The 26,319-nt window shown below is 46.9% G+C and overlaps 1 protein-coding gene and 1 pseudogene across 2 annotated transcripts in view; both read right to left on the reverse strand.

Annotated features, from left to right (window-relative positions):
• Window positions 1-4,000: 4,000 nt before the first annotated feature.
• Window positions 4,001-4,960, reverse strand: LOC144139411 (NEDD8-conjugating enzyme Ubc12 pseudogene; annotated as a pseudogene). The gene is made up of 2 exons (XR_013316195.1): window positions 4,857-4,960; window positions 4,001-4,771 (listed from the first exon to the last, which is right to left on the reverse strand). The product of XR_013316195.1 is annotated as an NEDD8-conjugating enzyme Ubc12 pseudogene (transcript).
• A 9,898-nt stretch (window positions 4,961-14,858) lies between these two features.
• Window positions 14,859-26,319, reverse strand: part of LOC144138709 (AP-4 complex accessory subunit Tepsin-like) — a 60,079-nt gene continuing 48,618 nt past the window's right edge. The window contains exons 11-12 of the mRNA XM_077671116.1: window positions 23,211-23,345; window positions 14,859-14,931 (exon numbers count right to left, since the gene is read on the reverse strand). Coding sequence (XP_077527242.1) covers window positions 14,887-14,931; window positions 23,211-23,345 — 180 coding nt within the window. The 3' untranslated portion in view covers window positions 14,859-14,886. The remainder of the gene's footprint in view (window positions 14,932-23,210; window positions 23,346-26,319) is intronic.

The raw sequence follows: 26,319 nt of genomic DNA on the forward strand, positions 1-26,319 counted from the left end.
CGTTACATAGAAGTTCGTTACATCCAGGTTTAACTGTAGTGGAAATCACGGTGCCAGTCCCGGCCGACCAGAAGAGCAGCGTAAAAAATGCACGTGCATCGACTGGTCGGAGTTCAGGAAGATCAGGGACCGAGAATAAGTGGACGTCGAAGAAATAGACATCGACGAATGGACCGATAAAATCGCACGCAACGCGCGAGAAGCAACAAAAGAGATCGAAACGGACGTGGAAACGGAAGCCATGGATAGCAGTCTGGCACACCTGATCGAGGCGAAAAAAGCCACCCAAGACAGGCGGAAAAAGCAACGACTTCATAGAAGACTGCGAAACATAGTGGCCGAGCTCAACAAAGACATCGAAAACCACTGCAGTCCTGAGCAACCAAAAATGCAACGAGATGTACGGCGCGGTCGACGGCCAGCTACACAACAGTAAAGCGTGGAATATCCTCAAACACCTCATGGATGAAACCAAGACTAAGTCACATCAACGAGACAGACTGGCCGAGCTCTTGCACCGTGAAGTCGCCGAGAATGGACCCGAAACCGTCACGCACAAGTTGAGAGACAAGTACGTGCCGACGACGCCCACGGTGGAGCACGGCCCGTACCGAGCCGGATCCAACGAACGCCTCGATAGGGACATTGAAGTCGAGGAGGTATGGACGGCGCTGCACTACCTGAACACCAGGTCGGCGCCCGGGCCAAATCACATCACCAACAAGACCCTCAGGAACTTCGACGACAAATCCATCGAGAACCTGACAGGATATTGCAACAAATGCTGGACAAGCGGCAAGCTTCCAAAACAGTGGAAAAAATCCAGGACCATCCTCATCCCCAAGCCAGGGAAGCCACCGAGCACGGACAACCTCCGCGCAATCGCACTAACATCGTGCGTGGGCAAAGCCTTGGAGCACGTTCTACACAATCGGTGGCAAGAGTACCAGGAGGGAGAGAGCTGTATCCAGAAACAATCATCGGCTTCCGACAGCACCTCAGCACACAAGGCACGATGGTCCAAGTCAGACATCAAATCATTGACTACAAGACAAGAGACAACAAGGCCATACTGGGACTAGATCTGCAAAGCGCCTTTTACAAGGTCACACATGCGGCGGTCCTAAGGCAAGTGTCGGAGCTCAACATGGGCGAACGATCCTACCAATACATCAAGGACTCCCTGACGGGCCGAACAGCGGAGCTCAGGGTAGGAGAATTACAGGCAGACGAAAAGGAGCTGGGCAGCCAGGGCACCCCCCAAGGGGCAGTCATATTCGCCCATACTTTTTAAGCTAGTGATGGTACGAGTGGCAAAAAGATTAATCCAGATGAAAGACCTGTCCCACACAATCTACGCGGACGACATTACGCTCTATGTGAACGGAGGAAGCGACGCGCACATTGAGGCCACACTGTAAAGGGCGCTAGAGGCGATAGAAGAAAACTTGGAAGGGTCTGCCCTGAGATGCTCTCCGGGCAAATCAGAGCTGCTGATCTACCAGCCAACGAAAGCGCACCGAACCAAGACCAGAAAAAGCTAAAAACCAGGATCAGAACCGGCGACGGCAACGAAATCCCAACAGTCAACAAGATCCGATTCCTAGGTATGCTTATCGAAGCACAGAAAAACAACGGCGGCACCATCACACGAATAACAGGCAAGGCAGCTAGCGCACTAAGAATGCTCAAAAGGATCACGAACAGGAGAGGCGGCGTGAGAGAAGACAATCTCACAAGGCTAGTCCACTCCTTTGTGATATGCCGTACCACGTACGTGGCGGCGTACCAAAGATGGAACCAAAGCGAAAATAACAAGCTCAGTGTGCTCATCAGAAAAGCGTATGAGACGGCCCTAGGACCACCGGAAAACACGAGCACGAAGAGACTACTCCGGCTGGGCATGCACAACACGTTAGACGAAATAACGGAAGCGCAGCGTGCAGCCCAACTGGAGAGACTCACTACAACAAAGGCCGGAAGAAAAAATACTGGGCAATCTAAACATCACGTATCACAGTCAGCAAGGCCCCAAATTCTCAATACCGGACGAAGCCAGAAGATGCATCAGGGTGGACCCTCCACCCCGCAACATGCATTCAGAACATTACGCGTGCAGAGGGCAAGCTAGAGTGAAAGCCAGGGTGGACACGAACGCAACGGATAAACATGTCAGATACGTGCACGCGGCGAAGTACGCCAACAGAGACAGCTATGCAATAGCAGCGACGGACAATGAAGGGAAGACAAGAACAGCAGCCAGCGTGAACTGTAACATGGCTGAAGAAGCCGAAGAAATAGTCATTGCCTTGGCCCTTGTTGATCAAGACTGGATGACAATCATCAGTGATTCAAGACAAGCAGTCAAGAACTATGCCAAAGCAAGGATCAGCCCTAAGGCCGTCAACATCCTAAAGACGAAAAAAAAAACACTATCTTCCCGTAGGGGAACCCTGAATAGTATGCGAAGCAACGGTGGCGCCCCCAGCGGAGTATGCAGCGGCTACCGTCGCGCCTCTAACCCTAAGCTGCTTCACATTATCGCGCGGAGCCGCAAGTGTTGCCATTCGTTGCGCAATCCCAGAGAGGAGAGGAGGAATGCCGGAGAGGAGAGGAGACAAGAAGAGGAGAGGAGGGGGAGGAGGATGCGCATGCGCAGTGGGGGTGTGGACGCCGCACAACGGCGGAGGGAACAGGCGCGACCATAAGCTGCTTCGCATCTAAAAAACGAAACGTCAGAATCAAGTGGATACCGGCACACACCGGAAAAGTATCGGAGCAAAACAAACCACAACGAAACCGCAAATGCTCGCTCGGACGCGAGAGTTAACGGACCGCGCCCGAGAGCAATGCCCGGTGCTGTGGTACATCAACAAAAACAATGACAGGATACGATGAAATCACCAAAATGAATGTACAGACTGGCAAGAAGAGAACTACCACAACCACACAAGAGCCTGAACAGGAGACAGGCTGTCCTGTTCAGACAACTACCAACCAGAACGCTACCGAACCCAGCACTGCTACACAATATGTGCCCGGACACGTACCCAGACGACAAATGCAAGGTGCGCCGCGATGAAAGAGCCACCATGGAACAGATACTGTGGGATTGCAACATAGAGTTTCATACTAGTATATACTAGAGAGAAATCTGGCGCCACTGCCTAGGGGAACCGCGCTTCAGCGACCGTTCCGTCACGTACCGGGCAGGCACGTTCTAGTGGCGCTAGCACGTTCCACTTGTCCTTGGTATGGTTCATGAACATGCTGAAAAGTTGGCTCTGGCTGCAAAAAAGCAGCAATATTACTGTGGAAGGTTCATCAAGTTTTTGTTATAAAATTGAACCTCCAAAAAGATTAATTTAATTTTTCAGTGATTATGTAAAAGATTCTTGCACGATGAACAAGAAAAAAATGTTACGTTTTTGTTGAGTTTGTCTTCGAGACAAAAAAGAAGCCACATGGCTAGCTAAGCCTCGTAGGCGAGGAACGTCGCTAACGGCAATGGACAGATGTCATTCTAGTATGAAACGCAATAGATTGCAAGAAGCCTCCAGATGAATCATGAAGACGAATGTTCCCGCCGTCGCTCGAATGGGCGGCGCGGACCGCAGACCAATAAACACAGCTCAAGGCCATCCAGCGGGTCCTCGAGGCGTCAGCCAGGCAAGGACTCGGCGAGACTGAAAAGGCGAGTCGAGACACTTGCAGGCACGCCAAGACGATGACGTAGGCCGCGTCTAAAGCGCGCCCGCTTTACTGCAGGTCAAATGAACGTTTTTCCAATCCAATCCAATCCCAACCGAAAAAACCATTGGAAGTCCAAATGAACTCATCCAAAACACCACTGAACCATTTGGAAGTGCAGTTGATTTCTATCGACCCAATGGTGTATTGGACGGGTCTTATTGGACTTGAAATGGTTTTCGGCTAGGATGGGCACGAGCACAGCAAAGAAAGCGCTCAACTGGCGTCTCCCAGCCTCCCCGCTGGCGCCCGAAAGCGAATTCATCTGGCCAGAAAAGGTCTACTTTATTTTGTTCTTCACCGAAAGAGACGCCGCTCGTCGCCCTCGAGCAGGCACCTCTGGAACTTCTTGCCGGCGATCGTTCCCCCGAGCATGGCCATATTGACGGTGCTTGCGAAGAGCTGGCTGTCCGCGGCCAGCATGTCGGCCGCCTCCCTGTTGAGCGGGTCCTCCGGGTTCGGCTCGAGGAAGAGGTGCAGCAGGCCGCACACGAGCGAGCCCACGCTGAGCACGGGGCTCCACTCGTGGCGTAGGATATTGAGGCACACGTTGCCCTCGAGGTCGATGTTGGGGTGGTACACGGCCGTGTCGCATCTCACCCGGGGAGGCTCGTGCGGGTAGTCCGGGCCCACGCGGAAGCTGAACTCGAAGCGTCCGCCCTTGTAGAAGCCCTCGTCCGGACAGATGACCACCTTGAACGCCAGCAGGTCGTCCGGGTCCGGGAACTGGATCTCGCAGCCGTCGCTGAGGTTCAGGTCCCCGATGTCCTTGGCGATTCGCAGCCGGGCGCTAGAGACGCGCGACGCCGCCATCGCGTTGTTGGCCGCCTGGCGGCTCTTGTGCTGCTCTCGCTTGAGGGCGAACAGCTTCAGCATATTGGCGCTGCTCGGAAGAAAGCGGCGAATGACACAGGCAGCGTTGCTTCAGCTACGAACGGGCCTTCGAGGCGTACAAGTAGTGATGTGCGAGAACGCGCAGTCTCGGTGTCTCTAAGCCTGAGCCCGGCGACGCTGGTTCCCCCTGCAGCAAGGAATGGCACGCAACTGTTCAACGCGTGCACGCTGTCGCGCGAAGTGCGAGCAACAAATAGACGCGAGTTACTCACCAAATAACTGTCTATGTACTTTTCCAGGGGCAACGAGGCGAACTCCAAACGGTACTGGCCGAACGCACGCGAACGCGCCGGCGCAGCTGGTGATGTTGATGACGATATGGCGAGTGCTGGCGTGCGAGACCCACCGCTGCAAGCGCGGGAAGAATGCCTGGCTTGGATGCAACGGGCCTTGTTTTGCGTTGGGGCTGGGCGGTGAGGCGTGACCTTCTGACACCGCCCGTGCATTTAACCCTTTCAGCCCTGATTTTTTTCTTTCTACTGAAAATATTTTTTCTATGTGTTTTCTTTAATATTTGTATCCTATTAGTTTACAAACAAAAAATTGAGCTTGTGATGCATGTAATTACGAATCTACGGGCATGACAACTAATTAGGTCATTAGGCAATTAAAATTTTAAAGTCGAGTAGAAAAAATATTTTTGCTTGTTTTCCTAAATTTTGGAAAGAACTTAACTCCCATACAAAAATTGAAGCTGGTAGTGCAAATATTTTTCGATTGACAGCCATGTAATCTAACTATGACTTCTGTCCTTGGAGTCACCCTGACGTCAATTTGGTCTTCACTGCAATGCTTTCCTCTTTCATGTGTTCAGCTATAGCAAAAAACGAACAATCGTTATATCATTCGGTAGGGGCATCCTTAAAGAACTATTTCCCAGAAAACTATCTGTTTTCGTTTTGTTCTCAAATTGCTAGCAGACTTTTGGTTAATCTCCTAAATATAGGACACCAGGGCCGAAAGGGTTAATGAAAGTCCCTCGCCCCTAAGCCATTTTCGATTGCTTTTAACCTACGCACTTCACATTTTCAAGCACAGTGCTGTCGGCCTCTGTAAGAAAATGCTGCGGCCGGCTAAAATTTCAGTCGTGGAATGTAAATTGCGTCACATGAGATTCCGCCAAAAATTTCTTAGTTTTCGAGCCCTAAATACTGGATTACATTGCATGAATTTGTGTTGTGTGAGGACCAGGGGAAATACCCAAATGTAATTTACGCCTTGTCATTAGAAAAATTACGGCAGTGTAAAATTTCATTGTATAGTACTGATCGTTCAAATGAGATTCAAAATCGTTTATACTTCATCCAAAAAATGTCGTAGTTGTAATTATTACCCTGTCCGAAATTAATATACGCTTTTGACCACTGCAAGAACGATATCACTTCATGGCCAAGGGTTTCTTTTGCGCAAATGAGGAAAGGAGTTTACCCGTGTAGGGTAAAATACTAATTTAGCGGACTTTGCAATGGACTGTGACAGCTTTATGGTAACTCTGTAATATTGCAAATGCTCCACATGTGACTCACGACAAGACATTCATCATGTTGTATGCGTGTGCCCAAAATTCATCGCGCACAGACAGAAACTCGTAGTATCTTTGTGCAGGCCGCTGGGTGCGGATTTGAGTTGATGGCTGTTTTGAATCTTTGGTCGGGTCCCAGTCAGGCTATTGGAGTTTCTTCGGAACAGACAACTGGACAGTTTTCTGAAAAACTTTTAGATGCGAAGCAGCTTATGGTCGAGCCTGTTCCCTCCGCTGTTGTGTGGGCGCCGTTGTGCGCCGTCCACACCCCCACAACGCATGCCTGACCAGGCACCGCTGATGATGATTGCGGCAAGATGCCCCTAGGGATTGGCCAACCAAAGAATTCATCACGAGAGAGGGAGAGAGAGAAAGAACTTTATTTTCCCAGAAGTAGAGAGCTTGGACTCTCTTTGCCGCGTTAGTCAGCCAGAAGATCTTGGTCCCTGGCGGCTTCTTCGGCCATCTGGACAAGGCGTAGGTTAGAGGATCAGAGCGGCGCAGCAGGGTTTGTTTCCCAGTGCTCTAGGTGTTTGATATCTATGGGGGGTAGAGGGGTCTTGCTCCGTGGTTTTCTTTGGCATTGTCACATAATGTGCGTGAGGTCTGCGCGGTGGCCGCAGTGTTTGCACTTATCCGAGAGGATCTCTGGATGGAAGTGACTATAGGCCAGCGGGTTCGGGTAGGTATTGGTTTGAAGTTGCCTCCATGCTTTGGCCTGCGCAGCGTTGAGTGTGCGGTGGGCGGCTGGAAATTCGCACCTGCTGTGTCTGTAGTAATTTGTTGTCTTTGTACGAGTTGACGCTGTCGAATTTCTCTGAGTGCTCTGTTGCCACTGCGGGCTGCTCGGGGGACGATCTCGCAAGCAGCTGTGTGGGCCTGTTCGTTGCCCTGTAACCCTTCGTGTGCAGGAGTCCAGGTAAGTTTCGTTGACCGGTATTTTGGTGCTCGCAGCTGTTGAAACATTCTTGCGGCGACTTGGGATATCCGCCCTTTGCTGTAGCTACGTATGGCTGCTTGTTCTGAAGATGTAGTATTTTTTGTGAGAACTGTCGCCGAGGAGAGAGTTTGTCCTTTGTGGTCCACTACCACCACAGCCATGGCGTTGTTGTCGGGATAGTCCGCTGCGTCTACAAATACTGTTTCTGGGTTGTTGCCGTATTGTTTTGTGAGAGCTTGTGCTCCTGCCGTTCTCCTGACCTTATTATATGTCGGATCCATGTTTAAGGGTAGTGGAGTTGTGCGTATAAGCTCTCGTAGCGTGGCGGGTATGTCAACTTCTTCGGCTTGTGTCGATCCATAGGGAATGCAAAGTTCTCTTAGAATTTGTCGCCCCGTAGGAGTTTTGGAGAGCCTTTCAAATTGTGAGATTTGCTGCGCCTCTATGAGCTCGTCGATTGGGTTGTGAAGGCCCAAGGCATCAAACCTGTCGTTTGGGGTTGACATTGGCAGTCCAATAGCTCGTTTATATGCCCTTTTAATCATATTGTTGATTTTTTTCTTTTCCCCCCTTCTTGAGATTAAGGTAAGCGGTGACGTAGATTATCCGGCTGATGATGAAAGCCTGGACGAGTTTTATGATACTTTCTTCTTTCATCCCCCCTTTTCGGTTGGTTATGCGAGAGATAAGGCGGATGGTCTGTGTAGTTTACTTGTTCAATGCCTTTATGATTGCCGTGTTACTTCCTGTGGCGTGGATATTTAAACCCAGGATTCGAATTGAGTTTACAGTAGGTATGGTTCTTCTCGCGTGATGCAGCTCAATCTGGGGATCATCAGTGGGCATTGACCGTCGCGTACGGTGTGCAGGGCGGAGGATAAGTAGTGCTGACTTCTCCGTGGAGCAGGTCAGACCCTTAGGAGAGATGAATGCGTTTATCGTATCTACGGCGAGTTGTAGTCGTTCTTGTATTTCTCCGTCACTGCCTTTATTTGTCCAGAGCGTGATATCATCAGCATAAAAACTGAATTTCAGGTCCTTTATCCCCTCTAGTTTCTTGGGCAGATCCAGTAGAGCCATATTAAAAAGGTAGGAAGATAACACTGAGCCTTGCGGCGTTCCTCTGCTGCCGAGGTTGATATTTTCGCTTTGGATGCAACCAAGGCTGAGTGTGGCTGTCCTGTCACTTAGAAAGTTGCGGATATAGTGATAGGTTCACGTTCCTACCCCTATCTTTTGGAGACTCTGGAGAATAGCTTCGTGCCTCACGGAATCAAATGCTTTGGCTAGATCTAACCCAAGTATGACTCTGGTGTCCAGAGGGGAACCGCCATGTCCCTCGAGAATCTGCTTCTTCAATCTAAGCATGGTGTCTTGAGTGGAGAGCTTTTCTCTGAAACCCACCATGGTGAAGGGGTACAGATCTTTTTCTTCCATGTATCGATTGAGTCTTTAGAGTACGACGTGTTCCAGAAGCTTTCCTAGGCATGAAGTGAGGGATATCGGTCTCAGATTTTTCAGATTTAGTTTCTTTCCTGGTTTTGGGATCAGTTTTATTGCGGCTACCTTCCACTGCCTTGGTATGTTGCCACTTTCCCAGCATTTGTTGAAGTATTTTGTCAGCACCTCCACTGAGGTGTCGTCTAAATTTCGGACGATTTTATTTGTCGCATTTTATTTATTTCATTCGGTCCAGGTGGAGAGTTAACTCGTAGGGTTTGTATTGCGTAATTAACCTCTGCTAGCGTTATAGGGGCGTCCAACGCCTGGTTATCCATCCCGGCATACGGTGCCTGGGGGGTGGGTAGTTCTGCCTTTAGGTATTTATGACATAGTTCCTGGATAAGTTGTTGCTCTGTTCCGGGGTGTGTATGTATGAGTTTTGCAAGATTGTACTTTTGGGTTGTTCTATTATTCTCTGGATCGTCAAGATAACGAAGGAGGTGCCACGTTTTCTTATTATCAATGTGTCGATCCATTGCTTCGCACAGTGAGTTCCAAGACTGATTGGCCAATCGTCGGGTGTAATCTTGTATCTGCATATTAAGCTTGGCTATTCTCCTCCGCAGATTGCGGAGGTGTTCGTGCGCTTGGAGCCTCTGTTGCAACTGTTTCTTAAATTTGCCAGCCACATGTGAGCGAGTTTCGCATCCACATCTTTTGGTTCTTCCTCTCCCCTGGGAATCTCCTCTATGGCGGTGTTGACGTCGTCAATTATTTGGCGCACCCAGCTATCGATGTCTGTGATTTCATTGAAGGTCTCCCTTCCATTGTTGCGAATATGTCGAAACTTGTCCCACTCGGTGATCCTAGTCATTCTTGATTTTACGTCACTTGAGGTGGTTGTTATTTTAGTTGCGACTATGCAATGATCACTGCCTAAGCCTTCTTGTAGGTTGAGCCATTGAGTGTTTTTGACGTTTTTGGTCAGCGATAGGTCCGGCGTAGTATCTCTGGACACGCTAGTTCCAATTCGGGTAGGGTAGGTAAAGTCGGTGACGAGTGTGAGGTCTAATTGATGAATGTTTTCCCAAAGATTTATACCTTTACGAGTTTCCTTATCGTAACCCCAAGTGGCGTGCGGGGCATTGCAGTCGCCAATAATTAGTAGGGGGTTATTCTTAGAGATGTTGAGGGTGGCTTTGACGAGCTTGGTGAACTTGTGCTGCTGTCTTGGATTGCTGTATACATTTAATACGAATATACTGTATTTAATTTTTTTGGTTCTGACGTCCGATCATTTCTAGAAGGGTGTGATCTGCCGTCTCAATAATTTCGGTGTTGTGCTGGATGACTGGAATATTTCGTCTAACTAACGTTGCTATCGGAGGTTTGCCGGTAATTTCTGGCTGGACGTATGTAATATACCCCGAGAGCTTTGCAATTACACCCGTTTCTTGTAGTGCAATGACGTCAGGTTTTTTTGCTGTTTCCAAATGGTTAATGTATATCTGTAGGTTATGTCTTTTCCGTTGGTACCCTCTGCAGTTCCACTTCCAGATTGCATACTGGTTTCGAGATTTGGACATGGGACCTGTACTGCCTGTCTTCGCTTCTTCGGAAATTTTCGGTTCTATCTTCTCGGTGATGGAGTCAAAGCATTTATCGAGGTTAACGCTTAGTTGCCTTCTGATTTCTTCTTTATTCTTGGTCTGTTGAGGATTTCTGACGCTTTCCGCTTGGGCGGAGGAGAATCTGCATCAGAATTGATTTCTGCCCCGTCCACTTCTATTGGCTCATTTTCAATTGTGGGTACTTGATTTACCGCTACCTGGCCTGTATTAATCTCTGCCTTCAGTGCGGCTATTTCTTGTTTAAGTGCAACGTTTTCGCGAACCGTTGTCTCTAAGAGTTCATGGATCCTTTGTACTTTTTTTTGTAGTTCCTGCTCAAGCTGTGCATTTGGATGTGGTGCGCTGTGTGTTTGGTGTTGGTCTTGGAAAACCGCTGCTGCCCAGCTAACCTTATTGTCGTTGCGCTGGTCTTCTTTCAGGTGATGATCTCTGCTAACCGCCCTGGCCTGGGATTTTGAGCGCCCCCGCGTTGAGCCGGAGACATTCCTGGATGCTGAGCGGGATCTCCTTCTGCTGTTCTGTGCCCCCTGTGTCTGTCGTGGTAGCCTTGGGAAGGACTTTGATCGGCCTCTCTCCTGGTTGTGCGCTTTGTCAAGTAGATCTTTCCGTGAAAGGTGGGCCGTAGTTCTCGTTCGCTGCGTTTCCTCTCGACTGTCACTGCCCGAGGCTTCTGATCCTGCATGTTGGTAGTGTAGGCGTTGTTGCTTGATTTTTTCCAGTTTTCTCTGAATGAACAGGTAGGGGGTCTTGTACCTTTGGCGGCAACGTTTGTCACCGGTTACGTGGTCCTTGCCACATATTGCACATTGAGGTATGCATCCATGTGCACTGTCCGGGTTGGATGCGCCGCAGGTCTTTCAGGTTTTGTTCTCCGGCTGCGGGCATACATCTTTCCGGTGTCCTATATACACCCCCGCAGGCATTGCAGATTTCTTGTTTCTTTTTGTGCAGAAAGCACCGATATTCTGCTCCTCTGTAGTACACGAAGTGCGGAACTTGGCTTCCCTCGAAGATAGTGATAGCAGAGTTGGTCTTGCCCATTCTGCGTGCTGTTCGTATGGTAGGGTCCTTGCTATATTTCAGACTTTTGTTGATGTCTTCATCGGAGTCGTAATCAGGGATATTATGGATGACGCCCTTGGTAGTGTCTTCAGGAGCAGTGGCCTAGGCCCTAATTTCATAGGTCTTGTCGGATATGCGTATCTCCCTCAGCGTGTTGTATTTTTCGGCATTCCCAATCTTGGGTGTGCTGATAATTACGATGTTCTGAGTCGGGTTCGTCCTTACAATGTCCATTTCTACATCACTGGGCTGTAGTGCCGTAGCGCTGTTTATGGCGTCGCGTATCTGCGCGTCGCTGTGCTTGCGAACGTCAAGCCCGTCACGCGGTCGGAGAACTATTTTGATGTCCTCTTTCTGTGCTTGCGAACGTCAAGCCCGTCACGCGGTCGGAGAACTATTTTGATGTCCTCTTTCGGTAACCGCGGTTGCCTGTAGCGCGCCGGAAGACGCGAGCGTGGTGAGTTGCCGCTACTGGCGTTCTTGTTGCTGCTCCGAAACACCCTGTGCCCGACCTCCTGGCCGTTGAGCTTAGCGCAGAGTACGCGTGCTCTGCCTGCGTTGCTTGTGGCATGACAGCCAGCCTGCGTCGTTTTGAAAATCTTCCGGTGAAATATCCTCACTTTCAACTTCTACTACTTCCATTCCTGTGGTGGTCGGAGGTCTGGGTCTGCTAGCGCCGGGCATATCACCGAAGTGGCGTCGGAGAGTTATGCAGCTGGCGCTGGCCCTTCAGCCGTGCGGCGGCCGGGCGAGGCTCCGAACTGCTGGTTAGGGTTAGCTGCCGAGCCACTGCCGTCGGTTTTCAATTCTCGGTGCTGGAGTGGTTCTCGGGTGGATTTCCGTGATCTTGGTCTCTGTCGCTGCAGGATGGTCTTGCGAACCCCACACTGTAGTTGAAAGCAGCCAAAATCGTGATACTGCGCCACGAGTAAAGAAAACATGCAGAGAGCAAGTGAGGCGCCTCCGCTCTTCTGCTCTCCATCACGAGATAGCTTCGCGTTAAACCACCGTCGTCATCTTCCCGTGGGGGAACCGTGAGTAGTATGCGAGGCATTCCTCCTCTCCTCTCCGGGATTGCGCAACGAATGGCAACACCTGCGGCTCCGCGCGCGATAATGCGAAGCAGCTTAGGGCTAGAGACGCGACGGTAGCCGCTGCACTCCGCTGGGGGCGCCACTGTAGTTCCGCGGTATAAATGACGCGCGCGCGCGCTCCGCTCCTTTCCTCCCGCAACGCCGCGATCGAATTGAAAACTAATGGGAACTTGAGTCGACCCCATGGATGCTTCGCATACTACTCAGGGTTCCCCTACGGGAAGATGGTGAATTTTTTTTTTGCATGTGACTGAAAATTTTGGGCACATCGAATGACATCTTTTAAGTTATACCTTTTTTTTCTTTCTTTTATTGTCTAGCGTATCAAGCCAGCGCGAACACTCGGCTAACGTCACTGGTCTTCCTTAAAGGAGTACTGACACGAAATTTCCGTGTTACGTTTTTTTCGCTGCAATGCGTGCCTACCAGCCCACTAATCATAGAAACACATTAGACGGCTGAGCGCAGCGTAAACATTCATTTACGGCGTCGTTTATTCCTGTCATTTCCATTTCGACGAAACGGAAACCTACAGTATATTGATTGATTGTGGGGTTTAACGCGCCAACGCAACGCAGGCGATGAGGCGCGCCGTAGTGGAGGGCTCCGGATTAATTTTGACCACCTGGGGATCTTTATCGTGCGCCGAAATCTCGTACACACGGGCGTTTTTGCTTTTCGCCTCCATCAGAAAAGCGGCCGCCGCGGCCGGGAATCGAACCCGCGACCTCGTGCTCAGCAGCGCAACGCCTTAGCCACTGAGCCACCGCGGCGGGTAACCTACAGTATATTATCTCTATGGGACGCCGAGTGGCCGCCATGACAGGAGGTGACACGTGACGCCACCATTATTGCCGTACCTCCGCTCTGGACGCGCGAGCGAGCGTCTAGAGCGGCACTCAAAAGAAATTAAAGTTGCTTGCATTTTTCACCTAAATGCAGTTTTTGGTCATCTCTACGTAACGTGTGACACAGGACCACTGTGCGTCATACACCTTCACGGAGGGGATAAATTTGTGAGTTTTTCTGGCACTCTGCCTAATCAATTAAAGGCTAACCGTAATAAAATTTTACCTCGGCCAGATTCATTTTAAACAAACAAATAGTACATGCCTAAACCCACCTGAAAGATGATTGGTAGCCCCATAAGGTGCGCTGTAATGTTTAAACACTCTCTGTAGCCAACGATGCAGTACCTGCTGGTGAATTGTGCGACGAAGAGCCATCAAGCATAAGAACCATACCGGCCAGCCGGCCTGCTGCTTGGTGCTTCACGTTTTTTTTGTATATATATCTCCGTTATTTGTTTAAGGGGGGGATACTGGTCTTAAAACAACCTCTTTTAATTTTCAAGTAAACTTTGTGAAACTTGTCAGTCTTGCTACCCACTGATTTCAAATATGCCAACATTTTTTCAGTTGGTCAACTGGTTTACAAAATATTTTGGTCAAACAATAGACAAAACAGCGGTGATAAAACTGTGGAACCAGCGGCAAGGAACCATTTTGAGTGCTTATTTCAAACACCAAAGTTTAATGAGCTGTAAAATTAATTCCAAGGGATGCATCAAAAAACTCCTTTGATTATTGCATTCACCAGGGTTCATAGTATTGGAAAATGTAAAGACTACATTTTTATGACCAACACTGCTTGGTCTATTCTTTGACCAAAAATGGCTAATTATCTCTAATTATCCCTGGAACTAATTGACCAACTGAAAAAATAATGGCATATTTGAAATCAGTGAAACAAAAGCAGCAAGACTGACAAGTTTCACAAACTTTACTTGAAAATTAAAAGAAGTTGTTTTAAGAGGAGCCATCAAGAGGAGCCATTAAGAGAAAATACAAGGTGGTTTAATTTGAAAGAACTAGGATTCAGTATCTCACTCAGTTCCATTAGAGCCACAAAAGATGTTTTTGTAACGAAAAAAAAGCAAGAAGTATTTAAAAACTTTCAAATTTTGCGCCCCAGTGACGTGTTATGAGCAAGAATGACGTCATACGGACCGACAATAAAACATAATTTTCAGTGCGTTAACTGCAAGTTAGCGTTCAAGTGATGCGGTGAAATGGAACTAGAGGCCCCATTACAGATGTCCAGTCATGTGTCGTCGCGACAGGTCAGTTAGGCGGCCGCCAATCGCACAAACAAGGTTCCGCGACGTCATGGAAAAGTTGCGGGAAATTGGCTAGGGGGTCGCGACTGCTTCACACATTTTCTTTAATATCTCCGTTATTTGTTCGAAGATTGCGATGATATTGGTATCATTGTTATCGGGACTAAGCAGTCTTTCTAATAAATCTAATAAACCGACTGGTATTTTGTCTTCACGGCTCCTTTAAAGTTGGCAATAACATTGATATCATTGTTAACTGTACGAAGACTTCGTATAAAGCAAAGTTGTATTTCGCTTTCATGGCCCCCTTTACCAATTTGCAGTGAAATTCTCATTTTTTAAATTAAGAAAAATTGCGATGTTGCAATGCATCACGCTTGCTCTGAGGAGGCAACCCAGGAAGTGTAAAACGGCTGCAATTTATTACAAAATCACGTCTCTGGCTTTTCGGCGAGCTTCTGTACGATGAGGAAAACCTGCGCAAAATAAAAGACAGTAAAAAACAACACTATGAGTTCATCACCCGCACTACAGACATGCCCTTTTTCAATGCACCTCATCTCGGAGAATTTGCCAAACTATATGCTCTAGAAAATAAACTATGAAATTAAGTATAAAGAGAAGTAATCATACGCGGGAATTGACGAGGCGTTAAACGCGTACTGAAAGCCCAGCTTGACCCAGAACAACCACTAATTTGAATATACAGAAACTGGTCATATAAATATGAACAGAAGCGAGCATGTATAAGGATGAACTGTACAGCGCGCTTGAAGGTGTACACTGAAATCTCGTTACTACGAACACCACATTAACGAATTTTTCACATTTACGAACATTTTCGAAATCCCTGCCAGATTGCCTATATTAGCAACGTAAGAATATTTCAGAACTACAAATTTCACTATAGCGCATATTTCAGAATAACACACGTAATTTATTTTCTCCTTTAAAGTCGAGGTACATCCGTATCACGAACTCGGATAAAGTAACAGCGCCGCAAGTCTTGCGTGAAACAGAAACCGCCGTTTCCGTCTTTGTTCCCCCAAGCGGAGTAGCTATCATCATCACCGTGTTCAGTGCCGATTGCTTGCGCCGCCACGAAGCTGTAATTTAATGTGCAGTAGTCTAGGCAGCCTAGCCGCCTTTGACCCTTTTCTCTCTCGTTGCTTTGGGTGTCAATCGGTGTCCGGTAGGTGGTTCGGTTGTTTTTCACGCTATTCACGTGTGTCGGCAGGTATTTGTTGTGAGTGGTCTTGCTACGAACTTCTTGCGAATTACTGCACTCGCCAGGAGAAAATAACTGATTTCTTCAAATAAAGCTGCTTTGAAGTGAATGCAACGTATTGATTTGAGGGTTTGCTTGTCTGCACCCGCAGATACTGCCACGGCACGTCATTTTCCCATTAAGTACAAGCACTGGCTTAAAAAACCGCAAGTTTTTCATTAGAACGATATTTCAAAATAACGAAGGATTTTGTGCGGTCCCGCATGATTCTTTATATACAGATTTGACTGTAATACCCCTGCTACACTTGCATCCAAATGTCATTAGACTCGAATGCGCGGCTTCGAATTCCAATTAGAATCCGGCGTGCTCCACTACGATTTCGATGGATTGAGCTTTAAAAATCGCTCGCCGTGCTGTGCGGCGCTGCTGGTGTCGAGTTCTGTTTTTACACGATAATGCAGCAACCAAATTTAGCAGCGGTCCGAGGAATTAAAATGATATCAAATTATAAATAATGTAAGCTCTGATACGGTTTTTGCGTATTTCTGAATCGCAATCAAGGTTTCCTGTGCTGTTTTGTGGTGTCTGGCCACACTGGTTTGTCACCTGCTCAGACTGGTGGGTAGAGTATGGAACTATTGCATCTTGATACCATGATTTGAGTGACCGAGAAGCAAATAAAGTCCCACAATTAGGAATATTTTGTTTGTTTCAAGTACGCCGGTGTTGTAGTATTTGTTTATGCTAACTTGGAACGCTGCGTGCGAGAGTGCTAGCAAGGGCATTCGAGAGCCCCAAATTTCCCTCTGGGTGCTCATTTGGCTCGAATGTCATTTGAGCGGAATGGCATTTCCAAACCCAGAGGAGTAGCACAACTTGGCATTTGATACAAATGATATTTGGTTCAAATGACATTCGGACACTACTGTAGCAGGGGTATTAGTACATCCCTTCTCTCCTTCACTGCACTAACGGGGGGCTCGGTTGACACAAACATAAGCCCTAAAATGACGACCACTTCTCCATCTATCTCTTTTTCATTTTGCACGCCAGCGGTACAAAACGCAACCTTCAAGGTAAAAACTGTGTAAAAAATTGGCCACATATCTGCTCTTTTTGCTGCACATGTCTGCTGCCCCAACCACATAAATGCCTCTCTTTTCCATCTCGCCCACCTCTCATGCTTTTCCTGCACTGACTTCTCACTCCTTCCATGATAATCACGCTAGACACTCAAGTCAAATCAATTTTGCGTTTTACTGCTGGCGCCATCTACTGGGACCTTTTATTACTGTTGGACTCCTTAAAATGCTGCCACGAGGTCTAGGCTCGGCCATGAGCCCCTCTTGTATTTCTGGGTCAGAGCTTTGTTGTCAACGCATATTTTTCATTTCTATTTTCAAACAAAAGAACGGTGCCAGTAACCCCCTCACAGGTGCCTAATATTCTCTTTTTGTTGAACAATGTTGACAAGTGTGACATCCGCTTCCAGGTTCATCAGAATTTTGCAGAGCTTTACCTAATATATACTATGTCTCATTCAAGAATTCTTTCATCTTTTGGACAGGTGGCTGAGTTGATGGCAGAACAGACAGGTTTACGTACCCAAAGAAAAGTATTGTCTTTGAAATGCTCCGAACACTGGTTGACTAGTTTGTTTCGTGACTGGAGCCAATTCTGATTACACACATCTCATTCTTGGTGTCTTCTTTTTTTCTGCTGCATTAAGTTGATGCACTGTTCCCATGCATAAACCCAGCTAGATGGCTTCATTAAACAACTGCACGTGGTATTAGCAGTGATGGTTTTATTACACATGCATGCCAAACACTTCCTACTCAAGTTTTCCCATTGGCTAACCGACCATGCGGCAAAGCCAGCAATGAAAGATTTTGGTAAGTACATCAAGAATTATCATCTCCTCTTGACAAGAAAACTATCACCTTGTAGGTTATCCCAGCAGCACCCGTTGTAGTATGGCTAAACAATTACAATTCTTCTCCAGTGACAATATTTTACATCTGTGTGAGTATTCGAAATTTCGAATACTTCGCAATTAATGTCCGCTATTCGATTCGGTTTACAGCACGTTTTACCATTTGAATTCAAAGCTTTTGAATACAGTCAAAACTCAATTTAACGAAGTTGAGGGGAGTTGCAAATTACTTCGTTAAATCGTTAACTTTGGTAAACCGAGTTAGGCATTTCTTGGTCACTTAATTCGGTGCATTTGATTATACACTGCAGCGGCATCCAGCAAGCTTATGTGGTGCGGTATTGGCGAAGAGTAAATGCTCCGAAAATAAAATTGTGGCCCGCGCGTATAAAACGAGACCACAAACACTGTTACCTGAATAAGAATGACCCCTAGGGAACTGAAAATTTATTTCCCACCAAAGAAGCCGGTGATGTTCACTTGCTTGTGCTTTGTAGTAAGCAATGGTTGCACAGATTTCTTGTAATTTTGTAGTCCGTCCAGTGCGTCTTCCAGAACCTCGTGCACTCTGGTAAACATTCACATGGGAAGTACCCATAGAATGATGGCGAACGAATGGCACAAAACATAGCTTGAAAAATCCAACCGCCAAAAGACCGAATTGGAACGGCGCCAATGCCATCTACGATGTGTGAATGAAACGTTTTTTTTTTTTTTTTCACTGCTGGCGCCATCTGGTGGATTCAACTCAAAATTACAACTCCCGTTTTGTGCCGTAAACTTTCGTAAAAGCGGGACAAAGGTGCTTTGCGATGTTATATTTGGCGTGCCGTGAAGCAGTTTTGAGGCGTTCTCGACAAAATAGACCAGAAATTAACACTTTTAGAGCTGCACTTTTTTGAAAAAAGGTTTGCTAAACCGGGACAGATCATGATATTGGTTTCATCATTTCAAGTTAGTCAAAACATTGGGATCTATGGGCGTCTGAAGGGGGATAGGGTTATCTTCATTAAATCGGGACTATCGTTAAATCAGATTTTGTTCAATCAAGTTTTGACTGTATTCAATATTTACAAGTAACACAGCAATAAAATTAAAGCCGTTCCACTCAAGGTGAAAGCTGTCGGAAGTGCAGAGGAAGTGATTCGCCATAATGGACTGTGGCGCTGTTATCCACTCACTGCCACCACCCAATGCAATTTCAAATTTTCCCGCCTTCGCAGTGCTCGCGCGCCCCCTGCCTGAAACTGCGCCAGCGGGAGTTCTGTTCTTTTTGTGCTTGCTTTTCCTCCCGCATGTGCCGGTGCCGCCGGCACCTTATTGCGCAGTTTGGGACACGCCGTTTTTTTCTTGCACTGCCACCTTTTTTTCGCTTACCAACCCGACGAGCGTTCGCAACTAAACGAACACGGATATAAATATGTATATTTTGCCTGAAATGTACCTACAGTTCTTTTTTCACTAAACAATGGGGAGATGTATAACAAGCTCCAGCGGTTCACGAGTTTCGAACGCTTATGACTATATAAACCGCTTGGCTTTCAAAGCCTCTGGGTTATGCCGCAATGACAGCCGCTATGACAGACCGCTGTGTGGCTCTACTTGGGTCCAGCGAGCGAGCCACGACGACAAGGCGAGCCCCTAAAGTGCTCTGCACTTAATATTATTGGTTTTGTCATTTCGAGTTAGCCAAAGCATTGGGCTCTATGGACGTCTCAAGGGGAATGGGGACATCTTCGTTAAATCGGGACTTTCATTACGTCGGGTTTTGTTAAATTTGAGTTTTGACTGTAGTCAATATTTACAAGTAACACAGCAATAAAAATTGGCGCTACTGCCCCACATGCCAACTTCAAACCTAAGCGCTCGACTAGCTTGCTCGAGTTGGCTTTTCCCCGCGACACCTTAGACGTGAGAGAAAGCCTAGCCTCGCGTAAACCTTGCATAAAACGAGTGGGTGGTAATTCTGGCTATGCATTACCTGCAGTGGGGAGATAACTGCAAAATTTATAAGCCGAAAAGAAGTTTCCTGTCATTACTGTGGGATGAATGAGGAATGAAGAATTATTACTGGATGGCAGTGCTTGCAGTGAGGTCGTACGAGCCGCCAGCATGCCTAGCAAGGATTAGTGAGTCGACATATTGCTTCAAGTTTCAAGTTTATTTTCCAACATTGCAGAGTTTGGGGTTCACCAGGCAAAAAAGCAGTCAGCGACCACTTATATGAGAATTAATTTCAAATTAGTTCTAGGGAAGTTATGTGTATGTCTTCGTCAATCAGTATACATAGTTAGTCACTATGCCTAACTCAACATAGTAGTACAGCTCTGCTGGTCTTGCATCCTCCTAGTAGTGAAGGGCTCTACAATTTTCGTTACGAACATGCCATGTGCGAAAACAAAAAACAGGACCACAGAGCAATGCTACAAATGTGTTTTGTGGGGAAAATAAAGACTTCATCAGCTGATTCAAACTTACCGTATTTACACGATTGTAGGTCGACCCCTTTTTTCAAATTTGACAATCCAATGTTGGGGGGTTGACTAAGAATCGAAGTCTAACCGTGTACCGCTAGTAACGGCAAGAGAAACGAGAAATCGGGGGTGCTACGAGGTGGGGACAGCTTTGCACCCTCGTTCCCATAATTATGGTCTAAACTATGAACCGCATGGGGCGTCTTCTGCTCGTGAAAATGCGCCGCACTGACACTGCCGCGAATACCACCCGCATGCTGCGCGCTACGCGATCGGCGGCGGCAACATGGCGGCACCATTCGCGAAGAGGTGCGTGTAGCTCCAGTGACCGCTTCTAACCACTCTCTAAGATATCACTGAAGGCACAAATGAAGACGTTTGTGCAGGAAAGGAGCTGATTATGTGGTCGAAAACGACACTATAAAGCATTATCCGCACCGCTAGGGAAAGCGCCAATCAAATATCCGTCACCGTGATAAGCCTAAACATCTCCCGAGCGCTATCAAACTTCCACCATGAAGAGTGCGCGCCGTCAGGCTCCTCCCGCTGCCGCACTCGGCGCGTTTTACCGACGTAGAACTGGTAGAATTTAAAAGCAGTAGAATGTGCCGCACGCGCGGAATCGTAGCCGCGGGCGTGAAAAAGTCGCCCGCGCAACGCCGACGCGCACGAATCGCGTGCAAAAACGCGTCAAGAAGTGTTTTATTCAACTCTAATAAACAAAATAAGTATTAGCAAATCCCTTGATTCAATGTGCGGCACTAACGTAGCCCATATCATATCACATTGTTCAGTACACTTCCGAATGCGTTGGTGAGAGGTTAGTCGCTCAAAAGTAAATCGCGCACGGCCGCTTCCGTCAGCCGCCATGTTGTTTGTTTTCAATGTTTTGGTATCGCGCGGCAGTGGCCGCTGCCGGTTGCTTTGATGGTTGTCATCTCGCAACGAATGTGTTCTTCCCGTTCAACTGACAGCGAATTGTTATTCCGGGTGCTTATACAAAAGCTTTTCTTTCTTAACATCTACCGCGCATACCGTGAGCGCATGGCTCTTGCGGGAGCATCGATCATTGATGGTAGAGCCGCGGTGTGGGTTGACGGAAGAGCTTCTCTTTATGCGTGGCCTCCGCAATCTGCTGCCGGCAGCAAATTGCGGAAGTCATGCTTTGTGATACAATTTTCTAGGCGGTGCTCGCATTTTTTTTTTTTTTTTGAGATGCAATTTTTGGGGGTCGACCTACATTCGAGTCGACTTACAATCGTGTAAATACGGTATTCCCCCACCTCGCCTTTAGTTTCAATCATTCAAAAAAGAAAAGAACTTATCCTGGGAGCCGGTGTTCAGGAAATAAATTGGGAACTAAATCCCCCACACTTCTTCAAAGGCAATGTTGGGTGTACAGTGGCCCAGCCTTATACCTGTGCCGCACGAGTGTTTCGAAGGACATTTCTGTCAAATGACCCTCGAAATTTCAAATGCAATTCAAACTGAGAGGATCCGCCGATCTACACGACAATTCTTAAAGGCAGTTGAAAGTTTCCGCATTCACCCGCCGTGTTTTGGTGGCGCCACTGCTGCCCTGTTTTGTTATTGACGAAAAATTTAATTTTACAGTTAAAATGCGCAAGAAAACACAGTTATTAGCGATCAAATTGATAACAATCTACAAGCATGCAGAAAACATGCGCTGACAGCCAGCTTTCTTTTTTTTTTCGCAGCACTGGTGCTTAGTACCACGTTACCTTGCAATCGCAGAGTGAGTGATAGGAAACAAAAACAAGTGAGAAATTATGAAGTTGTGCACTTTAGTCTCCAATTTTTACTCGTAAATAATTGTTTTTGTAATTATAACACGTAGAAACTGCTCCAGAGAGCACAACCGTTCGCGTTTCCAAGGCGTTTGAGAACCTCAAAGGCCGTTGGTGGAGCTCCTTCGACTCAAAGGCATTTAAACCAAATGCCTTTGAAAAACGTCCTGTAGCCGCTGAAAGGCGTCACTTGAGTTAAGTGACATTCAACTCAAAGGCTTTCGAAACGCTCTCGTGTAGCATGGGTATTACACAGAAACACAGTTAGCCAACCACATTCCTTGTTACAGAGTTGCCTAACCAGGCCAACACATTGGGTGTTGCTCAATTTCAAAAAAAAAAAACTTTCAATTTGAAACAACATCGGCGCTTGGCCCTTCTGGACTGAGAGAACAATTTGAATTCCTGTAACCATCCCCCCCCCCCCCCCCCCTACTTGATTTCTGATTTTCACTCAACGAACTGACTTTTAAAAATTGGAGTGTTATTTTCAGGAACACATAATTCAGTCACAGGTTAGTGTGTGGGATCATTCAGAGGAAATGCTCTACACATTGATTGATTGTAGGGTTTAATGCACCGACGCAACGCAGGCGACGAGGTGCGCCGTAGTGGAGGGCTCTGGATTAATTTTGACCACCTGGGGATGTTTAACGTGCACCGAAATCTCGTGCACACGGGCGTTTTTGATTTCCACCTCCATCAGAAAAGCGGCCGCTTTGGCCGGGAGTCGAACCCGCGTCCTTGTGTTCAGCAGCGCAACGCCTTAGCCACTGAGCCAACGCGGCGGGTTAATACTCTACACAAACAAGTGCGCTAAACGTCTCACGGTGCTCAAAGTTTCTGAACTCGACAGCACTGCCGCCTATGTGTGTTACCGTAATTGTGTGTGCTTCATTGCCAGCGCCTGGCCGCTCCCAGCTTCCATACCTTTTTTGAGCTGAGCATGTTTCACTTTTTCTGTTGTGTACTGTGCCTGGCATTTTTGTTTGATAGGGAGCGGGTATCGCCCTGTCATCACTAGACCAGAGTGCTTTTCTTTGATTTGCATTGTTCTCAATGCAATTCACTGATTCCAGATAGAATAGTGCTGAGGGATAAATGCTCGCAGGTCTAATGCTGAGGCATTCAATTTGCCAACCCTTTGTTGAGTGCTTCTTTAGCGCTTCCGTTTACTTCTTCTTCTTTGTTGCAGAGCGCAAGTTCGCTCAATAAACCTTGCTCCCTGAAAGAAGCCTGCATTTCCCTTGGCTATGCGACAACATGAACTAAAAGTTCTGAATCATAGAGGGGGAGGGGAACTCACTTTCTTGGCTTTCACCTGGACAGGATCGACTGATTGGCCCTGAAGTTGTTGAAGCTGCGTCAACAGTAGGGCCCCCTGGCTGGACAGGTTGATGTGGCCTCTTCTCAGTAGGGCCTCTATGAGCACCAGGGCCCTCTGTCGATAGTGAAAGGGAGATACCAAACGCACATGAACGGAGCCGTAATGAGCTGCATAGTACGGCGTTTCGGTCACATTGACGGGGCCATGCAGACAAAATACAAGTTTGCTTCATTAGAGAGGCTGTTTTGTTGACATAACAACAACAGTACCAATTTCATCGCAACCTTCAAACAAGTAGTCGGAGTATCAAGGAAAACGCATTAAACAGTGGTGACTTTACAGGAAATTTCTGGCGATTTCTGTATCACGTCACAGAATCTTTGTGCAATTGGTGTCAGCCAAGAAACGTTACTGGGTAACTGTAGTGGGGCCTCTAGATCCATTTGATTGTATCACTTCGATGTTAACATACAGTTAATATATTGATAAAAATGTTTTTACTGGTATAACTGATCATTCCTGCCGTATTACGATACCACGGCACGACAGTTGAAAGTTCTTCAATACTTCGTGCATCTTTCCATTACTATAAGGAAAAATGCCTTTCGTATCTGGAATGGAGCTGAAAGAGCTACCAAAGTCCAGTTCTTTTAAATAAAACACAGTTTTACTTTGTCTTCATGGACCTGTAAAACAGTGCTTCGTTACAAGGCAAGAGAGATGCTAATCTGACAAGATCGCATAACAAGTTTGGTTTACAAATTCACGAGAGCAAATGACGAGACAGTAAGGGCCCCCGCACTGACCGTTAGTTTCGTCACAGCGCAGAAACTCGCACAACAAAATGCTTGGAAAACCTTCAGCGTTTTCCTGAAACTCATCCAATCAGACAAAGCAGCTCGTCACTTCCAAAGTTGTGATTTGTAATCATACACGGTGGGTGACGAAGGGAACGAAAACCGAAAGAGATCACGCGTAGCATCTTCCGAAAGCACACACGACATGAAGCTGAAAGGGATGAAGTAAGATCAAACGACGAGGCAATGTCTCGCCAACGAGAAGCCTCTAAGGAAAGAGCGATAAAAAGCAGCAACGGAGTGAACAGGTGGCAACAAAAGGAAGGACTTGCCACCTGTGCTCACATCTGCGTTTATTAGTCTCCAGAGAAGCGAGAAATGCAGATGGCTTTTTTAAGACGATAGTCTTTTTTGGGCTACTTAAAGGAGCTATGAAGACAAAATACAAATTGGGTTTATTAGAAACACAATATCATCGCAATCTTCGAACAAATAACGGAGACATTAAAGAAAACGCGTGAAGCAGTCGCGACCCCCTAGCCAATTTCACGCAACTTTTCTATGACATCACGGAACGTTGTTGGTGCGATTGGCGGCCGCCTAACTGACCTGTCGCGACGACACACGACTGGACGTCTGTAATGGAGCCTCTAGTTCCATTTGACCGCATCACTTGAATGCTAACGGCAGTTAACGCACTGAAAATTGTGTTTTATTGTTGGCCTGTATGACGTCATTCTTGCTCATAACACGTCACTGTGGCACAAAATTTGAATGTTTTAAATAGTACTTCTTGCTTTTTCTTTCGATAAAAAAAATATCTTTTGTGGCTTAATGGAGCTGTGTGAGACACTGAATCCTAGTTCTTTAAAATTAAACCAAGTTGTATTTTCTCTTCATGGCTTTAAACGCAGAAATTTTGGCCTGTCTGCCTGTCTGTCTGTCTGTCTGTGACTCGATTCAGCCACCCAGCCAAAGTGAAACCGATGCTGCGCAATACTCTTGTATACCCACAACCAAACCTAACTGTCTAAGTCCGGTGTAAATTTTCATACTTGTCAACATTGTTAAACAAGAACAAGACATTACGCAAAAATGAGGCAGAAAATCACTGCATAAGTGATATTTGCACTGTTTCTTTATAAAAAATTCATGGATGCTTGATTTTTACGATAGCAAATGAAGTACCATATTTTCCGGTGTATAAGTCGCGGTTTTTTTCTGAAATTTTCGTTGGTGCGTATTATCCAACAGTGCGACTTATGTATGGAATAAATCTGGTTCGCGGCGGCCGCGCGTGGCCAGCGCATGTTGAGACACAGATCTATGGTGTAAATCAATCCCAAGTCCACCGGTACCGCATTTCTCATAGAACATATGTCGCTTCGGGACATTGCATCAAAAAACTTTCAGCTTTTATTAGTCAAAAAGAATGATAATGGCCTGCGACAACCACGCGCCACTTTAGGCCATGCGCAGTGACTACAGTTCAGAATAAATTCAAAGTAACATCAAACTGGGTTGCAAAAACAAAATGCAGCTCATGAATTATTACAGACAGTTACTCTGAAGGAGGAAAACGTGCTGCTAATTTTTAAAATGACAGCTTGGAGATAAGTTTCGATTTTCATGCCACTTTCTGTCGCGTCACTTCCGTCCGCCATGACACCTTTATTGCGCTGATTTACGACAGCACGCAAGAGACGTGCGACGTTTGGAGAGGTGGCCAAATGGGTCTCCAACTCTTGGGACTCCATTTCTACAAAAACAGTTGTAGCCGGGTTGATAAAGGCCGGAGTAAACCGGTCCGCAAGTGGTAACGATGTTGGCGAAGAAGACATCAGAGTGTCGGACGACGACAGTGATGCACTGGTGGAACTCCCACTGAAGATACTGAATTATTTGTTAGCGAGTCTGAGGAAAAAAGACTTCGATGGTTTTGCCTAAATGCTGTCCATAAGTACATGCCATCTGTGTGTATCCATAAACCATTTTTCAGAAGTTAGTTATGTCCAGACTTTGGATGTTAGTATATGCCCGTGTCTAGCCCTGCTTACAGGGGGATGCGTTAATAGGCGGCAGCCACCACAACCATTTACTTTCGCCGCACTTTCTAACGATCTGATTCACTATGAGTTTACCTAATTAACAAGTGCATCTTATATACCGGTGCGTCTTATTTAACGGTGCGACTTATATACGTTTTTTCTTGGAAAAACTGTCATTTTGAGGGGGTGCAACTTATACAAAGGTGCGACTTATAGACCGGAAAATACAGTACTACATACACT

The sequence above is a fragment of the Haemaphysalis longicornis genome, unplaced genomic scaffold (genome assembly GCF_048455015.1).
Source record: "Haemaphysalis longicornis isolate Haplotype H1 unplaced genomic scaffold, Haemaphysalis longicornis Haplotype H1 scaffold_5, whole genome shotgun sequence".
Taxonomy (NCBI): Eukaryota; Metazoa; Arthropoda; class Arachnida; order Ixodida; family Ixodidae; genus Haemaphysalis; species Haemaphysalis longicornis.